At 44.4% G+C, this 18,058-nt stretch overlaps 2 protein-coding genes and 1 long non-coding RNA gene across 3 annotated transcripts in view; 1 reads left to right on the forward strand and 2 right to left on the reverse strand.

Annotated features, from left to right (window-relative positions):
* Positions 1 to 11,186, forward strand: part of LOC123768366 (uncharacterized) — a 48,227-nt gene extending 37,041 nt beyond the window's left edge. The window contains exons 3-5 of the mRNA XM_069325786.1: positions 2,001 to 2,687; positions 4,880 to 5,026; positions 7,482 to 11,186. Coding sequence (XP_069181887.1) covers positions 2,457 to 2,687; positions 4,880 to 5,026; positions 7,482 to 7,745 — 642 coding nt within the window. The 5' untranslated portion in view covers positions 2,001 to 2,456 and the 3' untranslated portion in view covers positions 7,746 to 11,186. The remainder of the gene's footprint in view (positions 1 to 2,000; positions 2,688 to 4,879; positions 5,027 to 7,481) is intronic.
* LOC138365565 (tripartite motif-containing protein 59-like) overlaps positions 1 to 18,058 on the reverse strand; it is a 597,995-nt gene that overhangs the window by 465,051 nt on the left and 114,886 nt on the right. The gene's annotated exons all lie outside the window — the stretch shown is intronic.
* The window catches only part of LOC123768365 (uncharacterized), a 37,917-nt gene that overhangs the window by 3,293 nt on the left and 16,566 nt on the right, over positions 1 to 18,058 (reverse strand). The window lies entirely within an intron of this gene.

Genomic DNA, 18,058 nt, shown 5'->3' on the forward strand with positions numbered 1-18,058 from the left:
TTATATATAATGTGTGTATTAGTGTAATAACAGCAAAAGGATTATGCTGGGAGGAGCCATATGGGTGACGGAGGTGACGTCGTCTGCACGATTTGTCTAGCTGTTTAGAGGGTGGCCACTATGCCCTTTGGGCGCACTACAAGCTTAGGTATACAGTTACGGTGCATAAAACATGTAGATATTTATATATAATATGTGTATATAGGGTAATAACACTGCAAAAGGGGGAGAAAGTGTAAAACACTGTAACACTGAAAGTAATAACACTGCAAAAGGGGAAGAAAGAAAGGGGGAGTTGGGGGAGAAAGTTTAGTGCGTGTGACCTTGAAAGAGTGAGGGAGCCGCCATCTGTGTATAGCGACGACTCTTAGTGCCTGAACTAACTATATCAGCTTAGCTGTACAGTTGTGGTGAACAAAATATATACATACTTATATATAACGTCTGTATATAGTGTAATAACACCACAAATGGTATTGTTGGGGAAGAAAGTTTAGTGCGTGTGTTGAGGGAGTGGCAGCGAGTGGCTGGCTGGTGTGTGGCGGTAACTCCTCGTTGCTTTTCGACTCTCAATACCAACTTAATGGTTCGTTATGGTGACCAAAACATGCCAATACTTATATATAACCTGTGTATAGAGTGTAATAGCAGCAAAACTATTTGTTTATTGTTTTATAAACATAATAATTGAATCACTAATATGCACATCATACTTTTGAGTATAGCGATTATTAACCACTTTTATTATATAAATATATTACAATACACACTATTGAATAATATTACTGCAAAAAAACTAAGAAAAAATCAGTCGGAGACATTGAAACAATTTGGTAATAATATCTTTGTGGCAACTCCCATCTGTCAACGCGGGTGACGCTGACCGGGTCTGACGACCGCTCTGTCAACGCCCACTTTTTGCCAGACTTCCTCGGTCAATTGCGCCCAAAATATGTCACCTACGATTTTTTTTTTTTTCCGTGCTCAGGGGACACAAATTAACATGTTTAGAAGACGAAAGAATTTTTTTGAATTTTTTTTTTCTTGCGCACAGGGGTGTAAATGTCCCAAGGACCCCTGAGCAGTGTAAGGGTTAATCAGTTCCAAACCACAAAAATAAATACTGTATAGTTATACAATAATTAAATGGAATAAATGCTAACACACTACACTTTACCTGTACTTTGGAGAGTTGATGGCATATGTGGAAACTAGTGAGGCAGAGGAAGAGAGATGTTCTTTGGCAGGGGAGTTCCCTAACATTAAAACTTCTGGAAGTTGTGCTTCTGATGTTCTTTCTCTTTTCTGTCTTTTTCTGTTTCCCTCATTACACTCACTGAATGCATTTCTTACAAGAAACTTGTCCAAGGATGATTGTTTTTGCCTGTGCATTAAAATGTTTTTAAAGTAAGTCATAGCACTGTCATTCAACAGATTTATAACACAGTTTGTCAAGGTGATAATTTCAAGAAAAGGTTTGCACTTTCCCTCATTTTGCACACATTTCTTTTAATAGAGAACTAGATTTAGGCATAACAAACTCTGTAACAAGAGCTGACACTCAGGTACCACTCTCATATTTAGCTGTGAGTTCTTTCTTCATCTGTATCGTGATTCTAACCATTTTTCTTTTTGCTAGGCTCATATCACAAACTTTCATAGGTGTCATGGTGACTTATTTACAATAAGAATATAAAAAATATCCAAGAGAAAAGTGTAGTAGGTTGTGCAGTGACCAACAGCTATGGTGAAACTGATGCATCAGGGGACGCGTGTTTACATCTGAATGCCGAGCAAACAGACGAATACCAAACATGAACACAGCGTCTGAATACCGAAAAGTGCGAATTTTTAGCAGTGCAAACACTGAGGCTCCTCTGTACAAAGAAATTATGTAAATATTATGTAATTTGTATTGGTAAATACAGTACAATACTGTAATACTGTATTGTTTTTTGTTGTAAATTCTTCTAGCTTAACCAAATATTTTTTTTCCACAGGATAACAAGCCAGAGGAATGTTCAGTGTGTTTTAACAATTATGATGACAATCGGCTACGGCCTCGCACACTGCCGTGCGGCCACACATTCTGCTCCCAGTGTATTGACAATGCTATCAAGAATGGGCAGCTGACCTGCCCCAGCTGCCGTGCCGAGCACGCTGCCACAGCTGCTACTCAGTTCCCAATTAATTATGGTATGGAGGCCCTTATCAGAAAACTAAAAGGTATCGAGGTTGTACCAGGAAAACCCATTAAAGCTCCTGCAAGAGGAATCAGCAAGAAGTTACATTCCCTGGTGCAGGAGCAGAAGAGCATCATCAGCAGCCTCATTACTAGCTGTGAAGAGGTACTGTCCCAGCTGGGGGAGTATCGGGGGTAGCTGGGGGACTGGAAGACTCAACACCTCCAGCTCCAGGACAGACTCTATGCTCTGGTAGTGCAGAACAAGTCAGCAATGAAGCTCTTGGAACTGGAGGATACCAGTGTGGTGGATATGACAACACAAGGAGAGGAAGGGAAGACTCAGCTGCAGGCCATGTTGGGGAGCCTCGACACAGTCAGCACAGCACAGGAAGTATTCATGACCATCAATGAAGTTGACCAATGCAACATGGAGGTAGAAAATTGGCTCCAGAAGTGCCAGGAACTCTTCCCAGATGTCAAGACTGTCCAAACCTCAGTGAAGGTACGCTGCTGAAGGTCACATTGTTCTCACCCAACTGAGTGTAGTATTGCCTCTATATAAACATTTTTGACATGGAGACACATCAAGATGAGAGTAGACTTTATATATAGGAAACTTTTTGCTCTAACACCTGAAACATTTTTATTAATAAAGTCAACTGTCATCTTGGTGTTTCTCTACACTGTGGTCAGTGTAGAGAACTTTACTTAGAGTCTGATGCTTCATTATAGTCCAGGTACTTTACTCAGAGCCTGGTGTTTCATTGTACTGCAGTTACTTTACTCAGAGCCTGATGCTTCATTATAGTCCAGTTACTTTACTCAGAGCCTGATGCTTCATTATAGTCCAGGCTCCACATTAACCCTCAAACCGCTAGGGGCCCAAATGGAATTCACACCCACAGGCGCAACAAAAAAAAAAATCCAAAAAAATCTTTCGTCTTTCAGAAGTGTTCATTTTTGTTCCCTGATCACGGGAAAAAAAAAAATCGTAGGTGGCATATTTTAGGCACAATAGGGTAGGGAAGTGTGGCAAAAAAGGGGCGTTGGCAGAGCCTTCACCAGACGAGGTCTACTCCGCCCGAGCTGTCAGACGGCAGTTGCCACAAATATATTATTACCTAATTATTTCAATGTCTCTGATTTGTTCTTAGTTTTTTTGCAGTAATATTATTCCATACAGTGAATTGTGGTATATTTTTATAATAAAATGTGTGAACCATCGCTGTACTCAAAATTATGGTGTGCATATTAGTGATTCAATTATTATGTTCATAAAAAAATAAACAAATAGTTTTGCTGTTGTTACACTATATACACAGGTTATATATAAGTATCTGCATGTTTTGTTCACCATAACGAACTACTAAGTTGGTCTTGTAAGTCAAAAAGCAACGAGGAGTGACCGCCAAACACCAGCGAGCCACTTGCTGCCACTCCCTCCCTCAACACCATCTCACTCGCCCTCATTCTCCTCCCACAATACTGTTTTTGTATTTATTCACTATACACAGACGTTATATATACGTATTTACATGTTTTGTTCACCATAACTGTACATCTAAGCTTGTATGGTGAGTAAAGGCACAAAGACGTAGCTACTCACACAGTCAGCTGATCGGCGGCCGCCCTCAAGGCCAGATGCACTAATATTTCTCCTCCAACAATATTGTTTGTGGTGTTATTACGCTATATACACACATTATATATAAGTATCTACCTGTTTTATTCACCATACCTGTACAAATAAGCTGGTATGGTGCCCAAAGACCATAGTGGCCATCAGTTAACAATATGCCAAGTCGTGAAGACGACGCTCCTCCCTCACCAAAATGGCGGCTCCCAACCTATTCCTCTCGCTGTTATCTCACACTATACACATGTTATATATAAGTATCTACATTTATGTTCACGATGGCGAACCACTAAGCTGGTATAGTGAGTGCAGTCAATAAATGGTGGCCACACACAGTCAGAAGACGACACCACAACCCTCCCTCCACAGCCTTACTCCTAGCACAGCGCTAAATATCACCACAATCCTGCTATTTTCAGAATCCTGGTCAGTTTTATCACAGTCAGGGGGCTTCAGTAATACTGTCACTGCTAAATAATAGCATGAACAAGTATATTATGGCATTTGTAGGCGATGCTGTGGTCACAAGCTGAACAGCGGTGCTGGGAGCTCGTGCTGCATGCACCAGCCTTGGTGGCTTGCTCAATACTGACACTGTAACACCCAAGAATGTTGGCCTGGATTTTTTTTCTAGGTGGCATCTGGCAACTATCGGTCATGGCTGTACTATTGCTGCCCCTATCCCAGGCGGGGCGTTTAAATTATAGTGCTAGACACGAAATCATATATAAATGATGTGCGCGGTTTTGGTTTTGTCACTGATATCATATATATATGATATGCGCGGTTTGAGGGTTTATGTTTGTGTTGGTAATGACAGGTGCAGGAGACCATCAGGGAGGCCCTGGAGATGATGACCACAGAGACAGGTGCCACAGCTGACCCCGTACACCTGGTAGACTCAGCCTCCACCATTAATGTTTGTGTTGGTAATGACAGGTCCAGGAGACCATCAGGGAGGCCCTGGAGATGATGACCACAGAGACAGGTGCCACAGCTGACCCCGTACACCTGGGAGACTTAGCCTCCACCATTAATGTTTGTGTTGGTAATGACAGGTGCAGGAGACCACCAGGGAGGCCCTGGAGATGACGACCACGGGGACAGGTGCCACAGCTGACCCCACACACCTGGGAGACTCAGCCTCCAGCATCATGGATAAAGTTCAGGAAATCACTTTAGAGCTCCCCCAGAAGCAATTAACAGTAAGTTTTTTATTTTCTCTCATAGGTCATATCACAAGATATTAAGTTGCGTTTTGAGGAGAGGAAGCCTGTTCTTAGGTTTATTGGGGGTTCCCCAAGGTCAACTACTGACTTTCCTTAACGTACAATCTAAAATAGTTGTCTAACTCCTGGATAAATATATTCTGGTAGGTGAACAGGATCATCAGGTGAAAGGAAACATCGGATCCATTTCTTGCCTGCATGGTGATTGAACCCGTGATCCTCTATTGAACCCGGGATCCTGGCCCCCCTCACAGAGGCATAGAGAGCGGGTGACACTCCACCAACCTACCGGGAAAGCATCCAGAAAGACAGCGAACCACAGACCACTGCTGGGTTTCAAGAGACTGAAGCCTTGAAACTGCCAACAAACTCCTAAACAATACCAGCACCAACCCCCTGCCAGCAGAGGGGGGCTGGAGCTACAGGTCCAGCAACAACCCCCCTGCCAGTAGAGGGGGGCTGGAGCTACAGGTCCAGCACCAACCCCCTGCCAGTAGAGGGGGGGCTGGAGCTACAGGTCCAGCACCAACCCCCTGCCAGTAGAGGGGGGCTGGAGCTAAAGGTTCAGCACCAACCCCTTGCCAGTAGAAGGGGATGGAGCCACAGGTTCAGCACAAACCTCCCTGCCATTAGAGGAGGGCTTGAGCTACAGGTCCAGCACCATCTCTCCTGCCAGTAGAGGGGGCGGGAGCTACAGGTTCACCACCAACCCCTTGCCAGTAGAGGGGATGGAGCTACAGGTTTAGCACAAACCCTTTGCCAGTAGAGAAGGAATGGAGCGACAGGTCCAGCACCAACTCCTATGCCAGTAAAAGGGGGGCTGGAGCTACATGTCCAGCACCAAACCCCTGTCATTAGATGGGGCTAGAGCTACAGGTCCAGCACCAACCTCATGTCAGTAAAGGAGGGATAGACCTACAGGTCCAGCAACAACGCCCTGCCAGTAGAGGGGGGGGGGGGGGAAGCTGGAGCTACAGGTTCAGCACCAACCCACTGCCATTAGAGGAGGGCTGGAGCTACAGGCCCAGCACCAACCCCCTACCAGTAAAGGGTGGCTGGAGCTACAATACCAGCCCCAACCCCCTGCCAGTAGAGGGGGGCTGAAGCTGCAGGTCCAGCACCAACCCCCTGCCAGTAAAGGAGGGATGGAGCTACAGGTCCAACACCAACCCCCTGCCAGTAGAGAGGGCCTGGAGCTACAGGTTCAGCACCAACCTCTTGTCAGTAGAGGGGGGGGGGGCTGGAGTTACAGGTCCAGCACCAACCCCCTGCCAGTAGAAAGGGCCTGGAGCTACAGGTTCAGCACCAACCGCTTGTCAGTAGAGTGGGGGGGGGGGGGGGAGCTGCAGGTCCTACACCATCCCCCTGCCAGTAGAAGGGGGGGGGGTGAAGCTACAGGTCCAGCACCAACCCACTGCCAGTAGAGGGGGGCTGGAGCTACAGGTCCAGTACCAGCCCCCTGCCAGTAGAGGGGGGCTGGAGCTATAGGTCCAGCACCAACCCCCCTGCCACTAGAGGGGGGCTGGAACTACAGGTCCAGCACTAACCCCCCCTCCCCCACCCAACCAGTAGAGGGGGGCTGGAGCTACAGGCCCAGCACCAACCCCTTGCCATTAGAGAGGGTGGGAGCTACAGGTCCAGCACCAACCCCCTGCCAGTACAGGGTGGCTGGAGCTACAGGTCCAGCACCAGCCCCCTGCCAGTAGAAGGGGGCTGGAGCTACAGGTCCAGCACCAACCCCCTGCCAGGAGAAAGGGGGGCTGAAACTACAGGTCTAGCTACATGTGTTATACCACCAAACAACATTGACCACAGGTGATAATGGGGCTGACACTGTCCACAGGTGATAATGGAGCTAACACTGACCACAGGTGATAATGGGGCTGACACTGACCACAGGTGATAATGGGGCTGACACTGACCACAGGTGATAATGGGGCTGACTCTGTCCACAGATGATAATGGGGCTGACACTGACCACAAGTGATAATGGGGCTGACACTGACCACAGGTGATAATGGGGCTGACATTGACCACAGGTGATAATGGGGCTGACACTGTCCACAGGTGATAATGGGGCTGATACTGTCGACAGGTGATAATGTGGCTGACACTGTCCACAGGTGATAATGGGGCTGACACTGTCCACAGGTGATAATAGGGCTGACACTGACCACAGGTGATAATGGGGCTGACACTGACCACAGGTGATAATGGGGCTGACACTGCCCACAGGTGATAATGGGGCTGACACTGTCCACAGGTGATAATGGGGCTGATACTGACCACATGTGATAATGGGGCTGACACTGTCCACAGGTGATAATGGGGCTGACACTGTCCATAGGTGATAATGGGGCTGACACTAACAACAGGTCATAATGGGGCTGACACTGACCACAGGTGATAATTGGGCTGACACTGTCCACAGGTTGAGGACCTCCGCAGGATGAGGGAGTCCGTCAAGAGGCTGGTGGAGGCTGGTCGTGTGGTTACCGTCAAGAGGCTGGTGGAGGCTGGCAGGGTGATGGCTGTCCAGGAAGACCAAGATGGCCGCCGCTCTGCCAGGATAACTCTACAAGACGGAAAGCTGTACCTCCACCCACTCCTGCGTCAGCCCACGCCCGCCCACGCCCACACCCTCCAGGTCACTTTATTACACCCACTAGTCTTACTGACATTACTGACTTACTGAGTTTTGATAACTAATATGATAACATTTTGTTATACAGTTATTAGCATGATTTATTTCATTTTCTGTAGGAGAGTGAGGTTGTGGGCGTGCTGGACCCCTCCTGCACCCTGGTGTTCCTTGACCTCGGGTGGGCGCGGTCAACAAGAGGGCGGGTCACCATCCGGCTGATCCCGGACACTCCGCTGGCCAGACAGTTTGTGTTGTTGTGTACGGGCCAGCGGGGCCACACCTACCGCAACACTAAACTGTTGCGGGTGTGTTACAAGGGTGAGCCGGGGGAGTGGGTGAAGGGCGGAGACTACGAGAGTAATGATGGTAAGGGAGGAGCCCCAATGCTACCCGACCTCCAGGGGCGGTACCGGAGGTCAGGTCAGGCAGGAGCTGTGCGGGCCTTGGGTGGGCCGGGGGGTTCCAGGTGTGCCCAGTTCGTCATCACCACCAGGGACCTCCCGGATGGTGTCCAGTGGTCAAATGTCTTCGGTGATGTGGTGAGCGGCCTGGATGTGGTGAGGGCAGCAGTCAACCACAGTGACATTACGGAGGTGATTGTGGTGGACTGTCGTGTTGTTCTGCCACTCTAGTTCACTGTACCACCACCATCACTACTGTGGTAGTGTGCTGCCACTCTAGTTCACTGTACCACCACCATCACTACTGTGGTGTTGTACTGCCACTCTAGTTCACTGTACTATCACCATCACTATTGTGGTGTTGTGCTGCCACTCTAGTTCACTGTACCACCATCATCACTACTGTGGTGTTGTGCTGCCACTCTAGTTCACTGTACCACCACGATCACTACTGTGGTGCTGTGCAGCCACTCTAGTTCACTGTACCATCACCATCACTACTGTGGTGTTGTGCTGCCATTCTAGTTCACTGTACCACCACCATCACTACTCTGGTGTTGTGCTGCCACTCTAGTTCACTGTACCACCACCACCATCATTACTGTGGTGTTGTGCTGCCACTCTAGTTCACTGTACCATCACCATCACTACCGTGGTGTTGTGCTGCCACTCTAGTTCACTGTACCACCACCATCACTACTGTGGTGTTGTGCTGCCACTCTAGTTCACTGTACCACCACCATCACTACTGTGGTGTTGTGCTGCCACTCTAGTTCACTGTACCACCACCATCACTACTGTGGTGGTGTGCTGCCACTCTAGTTCACTGTACCACTACCATCACCATCACCCCTGCATCACCATGGACTGCGTGTTTTGAGGACAATGTAACTTAAGGACAGACCTTTATCACTATATCATCATAACTTCACTATCTTTGGTATTTAACACTTTGGTATTTATACTTTGGTATCATATACCTGACAATGACAGCTGTATCACCATCAATGCTATATCTTCTCAGTACTGTAACCTATCATTGCTGTATCACTATAGCTTCACTATCACCTCTATATATCACCATCACCTTAGTGCCCACACTTGGGGTCATATACTGACCATATTAAGTAACAAATTGTTGGTGTCACCATATGACAGCTGTTGTCACTGTTATGTCACCAACAGCTCACTATCACATAACAATGTCACTGCTACACCAACATCATTTCTCTTTCTCCGCATTATCACCTCACACTGATAGATTTCCTCCTTACATTCACTGTTATATCACTATCATTGCTACAGTACCACTACCGCACCATCACTACTATATCACCATCACTGTCATATCACCATCACCTCACTACCACTACTATACTACCATCACTTCACTATCACTGCTATTTCACTATCACTCGGGTGTGTTGTGATATTACCATACTGGACCATGGTGTGTTGTGATATTACCATACTGGTCCATGGTGTGTTGTGATATTACCATACTGGTCCATGGTGTGTTGTGATATTACCATACTGGACCATGGTGTGTTGTGATATTACCATACTGGACCATGGTGTGTTGTGATATTACCATACTGGACCATTGTGTGTTGTGATATTACCATACTGGTCCATGGTGTGTTGTGATATTACCATACTGGTCCATGGTGTGTTGTGATATTACCATACTGGTCCATGGTGTGTTGTGTTATCACCATATGGGTGTGAGGTGGTGTTATGACCACACATACACCAGTATGATCATACTGTAGCTGGTGTATGATGTGCTCAAACTGTATAGTGATGTCTTGGCTGATTAGCCTAGTATCACGAATATTAATTTATGTAGTTATTCTTTTTTCAACAACACACTAGTATTAAATGTGTATTGCTAATGTATTCCACATATATCTATGTTTATTATATATCTGTACCATAAGTCCTTGCCATGTATTTGTGGATATATATTAGAAGTCTAGTGAATAGCAGTAGCCTAATGTGATGTAGCTTGAAAAACATCCGTATATACTTATATTATGGAATGCTACATAATGCTGTATAGGAAATATTATGTGAACTATGATGGAGAATGTATAAATTTAGGTCTTGGATGTATTACTGTCATGTATACTGTGTAATTTCCCTTTCAATATTGTTCATTACATTGTCCTCTAACATTAAATTATATTTTAGCATTGTGAGATGTATACCACATAGACATGGTTTTGATACACATGTATATTTATACTTTATATTGTATTCATGTATACTTATGTATAATGGCTGGTAGGCAGACGTCTTGAAATCCTCTCTTAACCCCTGCTCCCCTCTCCCGCCAGTGTTACCATGTCTTGCCAATATGAATTCTTTGTTCACAAATTTTTATATCATGATATAATATTTAATGTACTGAATTACTGATATGTATTAATATGTAAGGTTGTGTATTATAGCCTTTATTTTGTTGATATATGAATTACAAGTTCTTGATCGAGATATGTCTGTATATGAGCTTGAGATATTTGAAAGAGAGGAGTCAGCTGACTCATAGAGGTGGATACAGTGTGGCTCCCGGCCAGCATGGCTCTGGGCGGTCACTCTTTGATTTTCTCAGTCGAGCGCATGTGTTGCCGCTACGGTCCGGGTTTTGTGACCTTATTTGTGTCATTTGACTGCTAGGATATTTGTCATGTTGCAGTAATGTATACCATGGATCAGTTCTACCATTGTGCATCCTTTATACCAGGTGATAGGTGCTGTTATATATCTTAGTGAGGTGGGTACCTGAGGATCTTAAGTGATGCCATTGTGCTGTATATGATATTGATTCCTCATACCTCATTTGTTAATGGTTGTGACACCACCACCACCACCCTGTATTGGTATTAGCAGCATAATAGGCGCTAGTGTCCCACTGTGCCACGATAGAGCCTGGCGTCAGCTAGTGCTGATTGTATGCAGTTTTGAGACCTGTTGATGATCATGCCCAGCTTTGAGAAGCTGGATAAATCATTGAGTGTGATTTTATAGATTGTATTCTTTTTTATGTTATGTTCATTTATGTTAATGCCCAGTAAACTGGTATATTTTTTGTTAGCCTTTCACTCCCCTAGATACTTATTGATATTTGGCAAGTCTATGTTTTCCATTGATCTCCACTGAAGCCTGACCAGGATTTTCACACAATTTCCCCCATGCACTCTCGCTGTCATTTAGGAATGTTCTACCTCTGATGCTACTCTTTTAATACACAGAGTAATGACACTAACATGTGATTACCCCCATGCACTTTGTCAGAGTGCATGGGGGGGGGGGGGATTGTGTGAAAATCCTGGTCCGGCGTCAGTGGAAGCCTCAGAAAACCCTCGTGTGTTCTGCAGAACTCCAGATTGCAGTTCTTTGATATGTCATGGCCTGATTGTCTGGGGCATGAGCATGAAAATACCCACCACAATGGTTCGAATCCTCATCACGGCTCCTAAGGATTTTCTCACTAATTTAATTATTCCCATCCTGATTAGTAACAATATGTATTCGAGAAATAGTGATGGGCTTTAATTACTCTTGGTTCATGTCACGTTCACAGAAAATGGTACCATCCGTTTTCTATGTGCGGCGGCTGAGACGCCAGAGAGAGAGAAGGTAAACAAGAGAGCGTACAGGACGCCCGCCAAGCTTGGTAGCTACTAGTCATGTAATCATATTAAGTATTAAAGTCAGTAACCAAGTCATGACTTTACATCAACCCTACAACCAAGACTTCCTCAGTAACACACAAACACCACATTGGCGACGAGGATGAACTGTGAACGCAGGTATTTGTTCAGTTTCAAACACAAGGGAGAAGCATGCTGCCTGGAGGAGGAAGAGAAGCTGTGAGCGCCATACCCGATGCTGTATGCTAACCGATGCTCCAATGCTGTGTGCTAAACGATGCTGTGTGCTAACCAATGCTGTGTGCTACCCAAGCTGTGTGCTACCCAAGCTGTGCTGAAGAAACTGTGTACTGAGGAATCTGCCGACGTTGTGTACGAAACGACACTTTGATGTGTACAAAACCTGATGTTTTGGTTACGAAACGACGCTTCGTGCTACAAAATTTATCACACTGAACTGACTGCTGTACCAACTGCTGCACCAACTGCTGTACCAACTGCTGTACCAACTGCTGTACCAACTGCTGCTGTACCAACTGCTGTGCCAACTGCTGTGCTGCTGCTGTGAGTAGGAACAACACATGTACACAAGGGCTAGGTAAGAAGTCAGTTGCTGCTATATTGTGCACTGTTGTGAACTTTTGCATTAAAATGCTTGTGTGCTTTGCAAAATTAAAGTAATTACAGTGAATTCTTGACTAACATATTCAGTGCAGTAAGTGTTTAATATTCTGAGGAACATTTAAGTGATAAGTTACATTTATTCAGTAAAAATGGCAAATATACCTCAGTTTCCTGCATTTGATCCTGACTGTGACCAGACAAACCTGTCACAGAGGTGGGTCAAATGGCTTAAAAGGTTTGAAAATTTGTTGATAGTTTCTGACATCAAAAGTGCTGAAAGAAAGCGTGCCTTTCTACTTCATTATGCAGGTGATAGAGTTTGTGACATCTTTGACACACTGAAAGACACTGGTGGTGCCAAAGATTATGACACTGCCAAAGCCAAACTAACAGAGCATTTCAAACCAAGGCAAAATACTGCAATGGAAATTATGCATTTCAGGAGAGCCAGACAACTCTCTAATGAAACTGTGGATCAATACCACACACGTCTGCAGGGTTTAGCAGCCCATTGTGAGTTTGCTGATGTTGACAAAGAAATCAAACAGCAAATAATTGAAACATGCACATCTACACGTCTCCGTCGAAGAGCTCTAGAACTTGTTGATGATGAAAGTTCTCTTACCAAGATACTGGATATTGCTCGTCGAATGGAAGATGCTGCACGTGATGCTCGTGTCATGGAGTGCAGTGCCAACAACGGTTCTGCCACTGTTACTAACAGTGATGAGGTATGTAAGGTTCAGGGAGGACATCGTAATCAAAGAAGATATGCCAAACCTAACAGTAAATTTAGCCGAGAACCACGTCACAACTGGGGTCAAGGAACAAGGCTCATGCAGTCACAACGACCCACATCAGAGGGTGTCAACAATAAATGTTACAATTGTGGAGGAGACTACCCACACCAAGATAATGTTTGTCCTGCTCAAGGTAAGAAGTGCTATGAGTGTGGAAAACTAGGTCATTTTGGTGCTATGTGTCGTTCTGCACTAAAGAAACCACAGTCAATGAATAAAAGCACTGTACGAGGATCAGGTCATAGGGGTCGAGGTGGTAAACACAATATTGCACCTCATATCCAGAATGTTAATAATATACAAGACAACATTTCATTACAACCAGTCTCAGATGACAGTGAATGTGATTATACTTATGGAGTATAAGCAATCACAGAATGGAATGATCTTCCAAACAACCCAGAGACATGTGTATACATTGCTGGTATTTGTCTCAAGGTTCTCATTGACACTGGATCAAACATTGACACCATTGCTGAGTGCCACTATGAAAAAATTAAAAAACAGTTCCCAAAGCTTGAGAACTATAATGGCAAAGCCACTGCCTATGCTTCAAAGGTAGCCTTGCCAGTGATTGGAACTTTCACTGCAGAGATTAAGTCAAAGAATGCAATGCTCATTACTACATTCCATGTTGTTAGGAATGCAAAGGAGTCTTTACTCAGTTACAAGACTTCAACCAAATTGGGGCTACTTCAGCTTTCTAATGCTGTAGCAGTGGAATCTGCAAACAATGTTGATGGTATTGTTGCTGAATTTTCTGATCGATTTAAATCCATAGGTTGTTATACTGATAGCAAAGTACATCTGCATATCAACCCAGATGTAATTCCAGTTGCCCAACCACATCGCCGACAACCATTCCATACTCGCAAGAAAGTCGATGCCGAACTGGATAGGCTGATGGAACTAGATATCATTGAACCAGTAACAGGCCCAACACCATGGGTAAGCCCAATTGTCACTCCACCAAAGCCGAAGAATCCAGATGAGATACGCATTTGTGTGGACATGCGTGTTCCCAACAAGGCAATAATGCGTGAACGCCATCCTACACCGACTGTAGATGATATGATCTACCGCTTGAATGGTGCAACTATATTCAGCAAGTTAGATTTAAACAAGGGCTATCATCAGCTTGAACTTGATGAGGAGAGTCGATTCATCACAATGTTTACGACACATCGAGGTCTGTATAGGTACAAGTGCCTGAGTTTTGGTATTAACAGTGCTGCCGAGGTATTCCAGCACATCATCAGCCAGGTATTGCAAGACATACCTAATGCTGACAACATGTCTGATGACATCATTGTTTATGGCCGTACCCAAGCTGAACACGACAAAGCTCTTCGTGCAACATTGCAACGCTTACGAGAAAAGAATTTGACGTTAAGCCGAGCAAAGTGTGAGTTCAATCAACATAAAATTGAATTCTTTGGACATGTACTTAGTGACAAAGGTCTGTCTCCAGATCCTAAGAAAGTTGCAGATATCAAGAACGCTGCACCTCCTTCAACGTCCACTGAAGTACATAGTTTTCTGGGAATGGCAAACTACTGTTCTCGCTTCATTCCAGATTTTGCTACCATTACAAAGCCTCTACGTGAGCTCCTGAAGAAAAATGCATCATGGTACTGGAGCGATATCGAGCAAAATGCATTTGATGCTGTGAAAGATGCACTAGTAGAGAATGCGACTGCTGCGTATTTTGATCCATCAATGGACACTGAGTTAACAGTGGATGCTAGTCCTGTTGGTTTAGGTGCTGTTTTAGCCCAACACAAACCTGGTCAACCAGATTCCCGAGTAGTAATTGCCTACGCCAGCCGTTCTCTCACAGATGTTGAGCAACGATACAGTCAGACAGAGAAGGAAGCTCTTGCTCTTGTATGGGGCTGTGAACACTTCAATGTGTATCTGCTTGGTGCACCCTTCACCACGATAGTCACTGACCACAAACCGTTGGAGACCATCTTCAATAATCCAAAGTCCAAACCACCAGCTCGCATTGAGAGATGGGCTCTTCGTCTGCAACCATACAACTTTACGGTGAAATACAAGCCGGGTGCAGGCAATCCCGCTGATTACATCAGTCGACATCCTGCCAACAGTTTCACCATCACCAAGCATCAGCAAGTTGCCGAGGAATATGTACACTCTGTAACCTGTGATGCAGTCCCTAAGGCTCTTACTCTTGATGAAATCCGTACTGCAACCCTAGAGGACCCAACTCTGCAAGCAACAGTGGATGCATTGACTAAGAAAAAGTTTCCACGCATCCCACCCTCAGGAGTTGACCAAGATGCATTCAAAGCACTTGAACGCATCCAGACAGAATTAAGTGTTACGCAACAACGCGACACTGTGCTGCGAGGTACTCGTATCGTGATTCCAGCTGTTCTCCAGCAACGTGCTCTGAAGCTTGCACATCAAGGACACCAAGGTGTTGTTAGGACGAAACAGCTGCTAAGAGAAAAGGTGTGGTTTCCTGGCATTGATCGTCAAGCAAAGGATATGCATGATGCCTGTGTCCCTTGCCAAGCTGCAGTGGATACTTCAAGAGCAACACCTATACAACCTTCACCACTACCTGCTGCACCATGGACGGAAGTATCGATGGACTTCTGCGGACCACTACCAACTGGAGAGTACTTGATGGTAGTCATTGATGATCACTCACGTTATCCAGAAGTAGAAATCATCAATTCCACATCTGCAAAGGCCGTCATCCCGAAACTCGACAAGATCTTTTCAAACTTTGGCATTCCTGAAGTTGTCAAGACGGACAATGGACCGCCATTCAATGGACAAGACTTTGTCAACTTTGCTGAGCATATTGGATTCAAACACCGCCGTGTGATGCCACTACATCCTCAAGCAAATGGAGAAGTTGAGAGATTCATGCAACCTCTCATGAAAGCGGTACGCTGTGCTCATGCCGAAGGACGATCCTGGAAACAAGCTATGTATGCTTTTCTCAGGAACTACCGTGCAACACCGCATGGAACACTGGGCAAGTCACCTGGTGAACTTTTATTTGGACGTCCTATGAGAATCGCATTACCCGTCATGCCAGCCGAGGTAACGGATAAACGTCTCACTCAGAAGGATGCACTAGCCAAGGGCAAAATGAAAATTGCTCATGATCAACGTGCAAAGGAACAGTTCATAAAGGTTGGTGACACTGTTCTCGTTAAAAAGAAAAAAGAGGGAAAGTTAGATATGCCGTATGATACAAAACCATATAAAGTGATTAGTGTAAAAGGAACTATGGTAACAGCTAGTAATAGAGATCATAGTATAACACGTAATATGGCTTATTTCAAAGTGATTCCAACTAGTGTAGAAAATGATGAAGTGCAAAGTCGTGCAAAAGAAAAAGAAAAAAATAGTTATAACCCGACAAACAATTCATCAAGGGATATTATTGTATTTAAGGACTCTCGTCCTAAACGTCATGTTAAACGCCCTACACGATTTGATGATTAATTGTGTTCCTATGTAATGAAAAGTATTTACTTATTGTGCTAAACTAAATTTAATATTGTTTGAATAATGCAGATACCTCATTCAATATTTTGTAACTTTGTAGTACAGTTTCTTTCATGTTTGTTTACCATTGCATATGTATTTTTAACATTGAAATCCTTTGTGGAAAAGATTAAGTTGTTTAAATTCTTTGTGTGCTTAATTAATGTTAAATGTATGCAGTATCTCTTGATATGGTAATAACTTACTTTGTGTCAATAACTTTGCTTTGTGCTACAAGCATGGTAGACATCCTGTATTCATTCTTTTTAAAGAAAAGGAGGGATGTCATGTTCACAGAAAATGGTACCATCTGTTTTCTATGTGCGGCGGCTGAGACGCCAGAGAGAGAGAAGGTAAACAAGAGAGCGTACAGGACGCCCGCCAAGCTTGGTAGCTACTAGTCATGTAATCATATTAAGTATTAAAGTCAGTAACCAAGTCATGACTTTACATCAACCCTACAACCAAGACTTCCTCAGTAACACACAAACACCACAGTTCACTTCCACACCTGCAGAGGTAGGAAATAAACTCCTAAGTCAAAAAATAGAACATTCAATACAAATAAATGAAGATGGCAAATATTGATATTAACTGAGGCTGGACCCACAACCCCTCAGTGTACTCTTCTTGAACTCTCCTCAACACTCCCGTTACACCATGTTACAAACATGTTGTTAATTGTCTTATATCACACGTGACTGTCTCCTCTGTAACTGAGGTGAACCTTTGGTCAAAACTGTACATATATCTAATGTGCTCATGTGTTCAATATCTTCACCACATAACCTTGACTTCCTGGCCAAAAGTAGTTACCAATAAATCAACATATGGTCAAACACTCCACATAATGGACAACAATAAATGGGTACACTAACTTGCACATATACGTCTAATATTGGTAAGTCCCTTGACGATTGTTCATCAATAACATTTCCTGAGGTAATTAAGATCAGCCATTCTCGACACCAAGACAAAAGAACATTACATGCATGGAAAGGTATGAGCAGTTGGTCATGGGAGACTATTATAAAAAAAAATGGTGGTCTTGCTATGGGGGAACTGGTTCTATTAAGGGGTGAGGGTAGTTAGAAGACAGAGTTATCAAATATGGGAGAGCTAAAAGGCCCGGCCCCCAAAATAAACTATCCACCGTAATAATAACTTGCTACTAGACCATATATGTCAGTCTAAGGGTTGATCAATGCACTCCCACACAGGAAGAAGGGATACTCTGTTCTAATTTACTTATTTATTAACCCCTTAACAGCCCCCCCAAATACATTCACACCAATAACAATAATAATAATAACTTTACCACACTACCTTACGTTAAAAGCCTTGGTCCACAT

The sequence above is a fragment of the Procambarus clarkii genome, chromosome 17 (genome assembly GCF_040958095.1).
Source record: "Procambarus clarkii isolate CNS0578487 chromosome 17, FALCON_Pclarkii_2.0, whole genome shotgun sequence".
Lineage (NCBI taxonomy): Eukaryota > Metazoa > Arthropoda > Malacostraca > Decapoda > Cambaridae > Procambarus > Procambarus clarkii.